General features: G+C 41.7%; 1 protein-coding gene across 1 annotated transcript in view; it reads left to right on the top strand.

The window, feature by feature from the left end:
• PAPPA2 (pappalysin 2) overlaps nt 1-7,699 on the top strand; it is a 536,466-nt gene that overhangs the window by 45,010 nt on the left and 483,757 nt on the right. Inside the window, exon 2 of the mRNA XM_006867073.1 lies at nt 1,303-2,374. Within this exon, the coding sequence (XP_006867135.1) occupies nt 1,303-2,374 (1,072 nt within the window). The remainder of the gene's footprint in view (nt 1-1,302; nt 2,375-7,699) is intronic.

Consider the following 7,699-nt stretch of genomic DNA (forward strand, 5'->3'; position numbering starts at 1 on the left):
TTCTCCCTTGATGGTCCTAGGGACCTCCGCTCCTAGACTGAAAAGTTAATCACTCCCCTCCTTGCTATAAAACGTCTACCTTTACATTTCTAACCCTCACAAACAGTCCTGATAACAATTATTCACTATTGTATCACAAGAGCCCCATCTGCTTTTCATTGCATCAGCCCCGCCTAGACAGATTGAATACTGTTGTTGTTGTTGTTAAGTGCCGTCGAGTCGGTTCCGACCCATAGCTACTCACTAGATATTCTACCTTCCTCCAGGCCCTCTGGATCTAGGTTCCCTCTTGAAAGCTTGTAAGCCAGTTACTTCTTGCCTTTGTAGCCCCCTGCCCCTCATTTTGGGTTGCCAATGTCCAAGTTGCCCATCTCTGTCTACTCTGTGTGTGGAGGGGGTGTGTCTTCCACATTGCTTGGCATAGATGAATGATACCTCCTGTGCTGCTTCATTTTCTGTTGTCTAGTTACCTGTGGGTGTTTCTGCCTTCATTTATTCAATTTGATCTGCTACTCTTTTGCCTGCTGTGAGCAAGGTAGTAAGTCAGTGCATGGCTAGGGGGTACATTGACCTGTGAAAGTTCTGCTTCAGTACTGTGGGAGCATCATGGTTATTAGACGAATCTTTCTTATCACTAATTTGACTAGTTTTTCAGGTGAGGTCCATGGGGCAATGCCATTTTGCTGAGGTGGGAGAATAATTGTTTTTTGCAGGTAGGTGCCTCTGCCTGTGGAGAGGCACTAGATGGAACAGTGGACTAGGTGTGGTATCTGGGATGCTACTGTCTTCTCCAAGGACTAAGATTCACCAACTCCCCATTTCCCCATGTGAATCATAATTCACATGGAGAAAAGTAACTTTGTGAAGTGGAGGGTAGCAGATGTCTGGCTTTTGTAAAAAGTTATGAGTGCTCTCAATTCTAAGGAAGTGAAAGGGGCCTGGGTCAGTGAAAATAAGGCATGGATTCAAAGTCAGTTATCATGAGGAATACTTGTCAAGAATGAAGAGGATGGTTGACATCGGACAACCCCTTTTCAGCCATCATTTTGGTGATTTAAAATGTTAGAATTAGTTTAAAATGGGTAGAATCTCAAATCAGGTTCCTTTTGGGGATAGACTTTGCCAAAAGAGCCCAATATGGGGTACTGGACAGTAATACCAAGCGGGCAATTTGGATCAGTTACCCCCACCCCCACTCCTTTAAAAACTTACTTTCTTGTGTACTTAATGGGTTTTCTTCTCCCTTTCTCCATCCCCTTTTGTATCTGGAATTTCTTTCCTCAATTCTTCCGTATTTCCCAGGTGTATTTGATAACTGCTCCCACATTGCCAGTGACAAGGGCTGGGCATTGGGAATTCGCGCAGGGAAAGACAAGAGAAGGCGGGACGCTCGCTTCTTCTTCTCCCTGCGCACTGACCATGTGAAGAAAGCCACTGTTGTGACTGGCCGAAGTCGCTACCAACCAGGCATATGGACACACGTGGCAGCCACTTACAATGGACGGCGAATGGCATTGTATGTGGATGGAACTCAGGTGGCCAGTAGTTCAGAGCAATCTGGTCCCCTGAACAGCCCCTTCATGGTGTCGTGCCGCTTTCTGCTTCTGGGAGGTGATAATTCTGATGATGGGCACTATTTCCGTGGACACCTGGGCACACTGACATTCTGGTCAACAGCTCTCCCACAAAGCCACATTCAGCACAGCCCAAAGCATCTCAGTGAGGCAGAGGCATTGAACACCCTGATCTTGACGGCCAGTTTTGAGCCCCTGGAAGAACAGTGGACCCCCTTTCGAGATGAGAAGTACCCACGCCTTGAGGTTCTCCAGGGCTTTGAACTGGCGCCCGAGATTCTGTCACCTTTGCAGCCCCCTTTCTGTGGGAAAACGGCTTGTGACAATGTGGAACTGATCACCCAGTACAACGTGCATTGGCCCCTTCGGGGAGAGAAGGTGATACGCTACCAAGTGGTGAATATTTACGATGATGAGGGCCTGAACCCCACTGTGAGTGAGGAGCAGATCCGTGGACAGCATAAGGCGCTGAATGAAGCTTTCAGCCGCTACAATATCAGCTGGCAGCTGAGTATCCACCAGGTCCACAACTCCACCTTGCGTCACCGGGCTGTGCTTGTGAACTGTGAGCCCAGCAAGATCGGCAATGACCACTGCGACCCGGAGTGTGAGCATCCGCTCACAGGCTACGATGGGGGAGACTGCCGCTTGCAGGGCAGCTGCTACCCCTGGAACCGCAGGGACGGGCTTTGCCACATGGACTGCAACAACATGCTAAACGATTTTGATGACGGTGACTGCTGTGACCCAGAGGTGACCAATGTACACAAGACCTGCTTTGACCCTGACTCGCCCAAGAGGTAAGGGGCCCTGACTTGTGGGTGGGGGTTCTTGCTTAGAGGGTATAATTCCAACATTACCCTTTTGGCCTCTGGAGGCAAAAGAAGGTTCACATAGACCCCTAAATAAGCATTTATTCTCCTATCAGACAGTGTTGAACTTCTGTGAAGTACTAGGTATTGTACTTAAGGACTGGGGAATGTTTAAAACATGCCTGCCCTTATGGAACTCACAATTAAAGGAGCAGATAGTGGTACTTGGAGCACAGGAAAGCTGAACGACTTAATCTACCAGAGGAAATCGGGGAATCTTCACACATAAAATACAAGGTATACAAGGGAGCTTCAAAAAAGTTTGTGGAACCTCGTACATCGAGAATAACCGATCAACACCAATTATACGTGCTCACTCTTAAGGTTCCCAGCAAAGCAATAGAAATTCATGTGGAAGCAGCGTATCTGATGAGTCTCTTGATGCAGTTTTAGCAATTTTACAAACAAGGCATTGCACATCTCCATACATGAGAGGCATCTCATCTCACCACACTTCTCTAGTCCAGGGAAGGCTTCTATTTTGTTTCTTGAAATTACATTCTGCACACAACATCCTGAAGGATCTCTTGAAAAACGTAAACCAGATCCCAATGCTCTCCTTTTTAATTTTAAAAAATTCTTTATAATTGAGCTAAGAAGAAATAAAAGCTTCCCACCTAGCTCACTGAATGGTACTGCATCCTGGCCCATGCCTACTGCTCCAGTATCAGCTCCCCTACCCGGCCTCCCAACTCATTCCAGTTTCTTTGAATGATCAAACTTTCTTGCTCTGGGACTTTACATTAGTTGCCCTACCTTCTTGATCTCTGATCTTCCTTAATTGTCCCTTGGTGGATTTTCTTTTGTCACTCAAATATCTACTTAAATATTACCTCTAGGGAAGGTCTTTCAGTTACAAATAAAGTAACTGCATAAATATTGTTGTTGTTGTTAGGTGCCATCAGGTCAGTACCAACTCATAGTGACCCTATGCATAACAGAACGAAACACTGCCCGATCCTGGGCCAACCATACAATTGTTACCATGCTTGATATTATAAGGCCACCTAATTTTAATTCTCTAACATTGTCAATTCTGATGTTTTCCTTGTGTGTTCATTTATTTGTCTTCTTCCCCCCTGTCCTAAGAATATGAGCTCCATGATATCATTGGTTTTATATGAGACTTAGGGTATACAATCTTTCTCCCATTAACTTCTCAGTATCTATCTATGCAACTCTACAGTGGTGACTAGAGGAGACGCCTGAGCAAGTGGACACCCCAACCCACTGCTGGAGGCCTCTACAGTGCATAAACATTGCCTGTGCAGCAAAGTGACTAGCCAGTTGGCCACAGTTTTATTTTTGTTTCAAAGTGGTGGTTTTTGTCTCTGCTTTTATATTGCTTCTGTTTTTGGTCCTTTTGATCATATACTTTTCCTGAAGGTGGGAGCTTTTTTCCCTATGTTACCCAAGAAGAGACAGCATTCGTGGCCATATAGCCAAGCTACAAGCATACCCCATAATATTCCACCATTGAGATAAGAGCCAATAACAGCTGCTAAGCATTACATATCTCCTGATCATATCCGCCAGGAGACACCAGTAAGTTTAATAACACAGCAGCAAACATCCATTTAAGCATTAAAAACTCACATAACTACTTGAAATGACCAATAAAACACAGAAAAGATCTCAAAACATGTCCAAAAACAGAAAAGAGTAACTGAGACAAAGGAGCTGGAGATAGACAAAGGTTTTCCAGAAGAGAAATAACAGGTTTGGGATTTGCCTGAGAAGGAATTCAGAAGACTGATACAGAAATAAATTCAAATGCTCCGAAAAGGGGTGGAGGAAAACAAGGAAGAAATCAGGAAAGTACTATAAGAGCAATCAAACAAGATCGATACAACATTGGAAATAATTCAAAACCTGCAAAAAGAGGTCTAGATGTTTAATAATAAAGTATCAGTAAAGGACAATACACTGAAATGGGAAAGGAGCAGAATTGAAGGCATGGAAAACCAGAACCAACGAGCTGGAAGACAAATCTCTCAGTACTGCTAAGATAGAAAACCAAGTAGGAAAAAGGATTAAAAAAAATCTGAAGAGTGTCTAAGATTCATGCTGGATAACATAAAGAAGAACAACTTAGGAATTATTGGCATTTTGGAACAGGAAGAACAAGAGAAGTCCACAGAGGAGATAGTTGAAGAGCTTCTGGAAGAAAATTTCCTAATATATTTGAAAGATAAGAAGATGAACATTCAAGAAGCCGAATGTACCCCAGCAAGGATAGACTGCAGAAGAAAAACATCAAGACATATAATGATCAAGCTCTTCAAACTCAAAGACAAGGAGATAATTTTAAAAGCGGCCAGGGAAAAGAGAAGTGTTACCTACAAAGACAAGCAAACCAGATTAAGCTCTGATGTCTCAGCACAAACCATGCAGGCAAGAAGGCAATGGGGAGACATATACAAAACTCTAAAAGAAAAAAAACAAAAACAAACTGCCAACCAAGAATCATCTATCCAGCAAAACTGTCAATCAAAAACGAGGGTGCTACCAAAACAGTCCAGGATCAACAGAAACTAAGAGATTTTGTCAAAGTGAATCCACCACTTTAAAACATCCTAAGAGTTCTTTGGACTGAAAACAAACAAGAACAGACAACAACCAGAGATTGACAGGTGTGGCAACACCACCTGAAACTCAGACAAAGGATAGCAGAGTCCAGAAAAGAACAAAACTACAAAAAAGAATTCAAAGGAACTGGGAAGTCAACTGAAGATCAAAATAATATCAATGTTAAAGAAGGGAAAAATGTAGGAACAAAGATCCGGGTGGTGAGGAGGCCAGGTAGATTACAGGATACAATAGATTGTCTTAAAAGGAGAGAAAAGTTAATAGACTATAAGGTAACCCCAAGAAAGTTAATACTTCACAACGTACAATGAAAATGAACTTCCAAGCAGAAAAAGCAAACATGAAAACTAAGAAGAACTGACAAAAAACACAAACTCAGCCCAAGAAGGAATGCAAAACAAAGGAATGAACAACACTACCACAAAATTAACATAACGGCAGCAATCAATTCATGCCTTTCGATAATTACCCACCACTCATCTGTCAGTTTGTCGTACTGTGGTGCCTTGTGAGTTGCTGTGATTCTGAAAGTTATGCCACTGGTATTTTAAATACCAGCAGGGTCACCCATGATGGACAGGTTTCAGATGAGCTTCTAGACGAAGATAGACTAGGAAGAAAGAATGATGAACCACTTCCAAATATTTAGTAACTGAAAACTTTATGAATAGCAGAGAAACACTATCAGATATAGTGCTGGAAAATGAGCCCCTCAGGTTGGAAGACACTCAAAATGCGACTGGGGGAGAGCTGCCTCCTCAAAGTAGAGTTGATCATGATGATGCAAATGAAGTAAAGCCCGTGGGAGAAAAGACCACGGGACCTTCATTTGCTGATGGAGCACCCTCAAAATGAAGAGAAACAGCTGTAAACATCCACTGAAAATTGGAACATGGAATGTATGAGGTATGAATCTGGGAAAATTGGAAGTTGTCAAAAATGAAATGGAATGCATAAACATCGATATCTTAGGCATTAGTGAGCTGCAGTGGATTGGTATTGGCCATTTTGAGTCTGATAACCACATGGTTTACTATGCTGGAAATGACAAATTGAAGAGGAATGATGTTGCATTCATTGTCAAAAAGAACATATCCATAATAGTCATGAGGTACAATGCTATCTGTGATAGGATAATATCCATGTGTCTACAGGTAAGCCCAGTTAAAACCACTATTATTCAAATTTATGGACCAACCAGTAAAGCCAGTGAGGATGAAATAGAAGAATTCTACCAACTTCTTCAATCTGAAATCGATCCAACATGCAATCAAGATGTATTGATTATTACTTGTGATTTGAATGCAAAGTTTGGGAACAAAGAGGAAGGATCAGTAGTTGGAAAATATGGCCCTGGTGGTAGAAATGATGCTGGGGAATGCATGATAGAATTTTGCAAAACAAATGACTTTTTCATTTCAAATACCTTCTTTAGACAGTATAAGAAATAACTGTACACATGGACCTCACTAGTTGGAATAGAGAGAAATCAAATTGACTATATCTGTGGAAAGAGAAGATGGAAAAGCTCCATTATCATCAGTGAAAAAAAGGCTGGGGCAGACTGTGGAACAGACCATCAATTACTCATATGTAAATTCAAACTGAAGCTGAAGAAAATGAAAACAAGTCCACAAGAGCCAAAATGTGACCTTGAATATATTCCACCTGAATTTAGAGATCATCTGAAGAACAGATTTGATACATTAAACACTAAAGACCGAAGACCAGAATTGTGGAATGACATCAAGAACATCATATGTGAAGAAAGTAAAATGTTATTGAGAAGACAAGAAAGAAGGAAAAGGTTAAAACGGATGTCAGAAGAGACACTGAAACTTGCTCTCCAGCATAGAGATGCTAAAGCAAATGGATGAAATGAGAAGTTACAAGAGCGGAACCAAAAATTTCAAAGATCAGCTCAAGAAGATAAGGCCAAATATTACAACAAAATGTTCAAAGATCTGGAATCAGAAAACCACCAAAAAGGAAGATCACGCTCAGCATTGCTCAAGCTGGGGGAACTGAAGAAAAAATTCAAGCCTCGACTTTCATTATTGAAAGATTTTCTGGGCAATTTATTGAATGACGCAGGAAGCATCAAGAGTAGATGGAAGGAATATACAGTCACTGTACCAAAAGGAAATGGTTAGTGTTCAGCCATTTCAAGAGGTAGCATGTGATTAAGAGCCAATGATACTAAAGGAGGAAGTCCAAGGTGCGTTGAAGGAATTGGCAAAGAACAAGGCACCAGGAATTGATGGAATGTAAATAGAAATCTTTCAAGAAAGTGAGGCGGAACTGGAGGCACTCACTCATCTCTACCAAGAAATTTGGAAGACAACTATCTGGCCAACTGATCGGAAGAGATCTGTATTTATGTGCCCATTCCAAAGAGAGGTGACCCAACAGAATGCATAAATCATTGGATAATCTTTTTGATATCCCGTGCGAGTAAAGTTTTACTAAAGGTAATACAGAAATGGCTGAATGCAAAAGAAAAGAAATAATACAGATAAGAGCAGGAATAATGAGGTGGAAACAGAAAAACTGTAGAAAAAATCAACAGGACATGAAGCTGGTTTTTCAAAAGGATTAATAAAATTGACAAACCATTGGCAAACCTAACAAAAGAAAAGAGGACGGAGACACAAATAACTCGCA

This window comes from Chrysochloris asiatica, unplaced genomic scaffold (genome assembly GCF_000296735.1).
Source record: "Chrysochloris asiatica unplaced genomic scaffold, ChrAsi1.0 scaffold00100, whole genome shotgun sequence".
Classification (NCBI taxonomy): Eukaryota; Metazoa; Chordata; class Mammalia; order Afrosoricida; family Chrysochloridae; genus Chrysochloris; species Chrysochloris asiatica.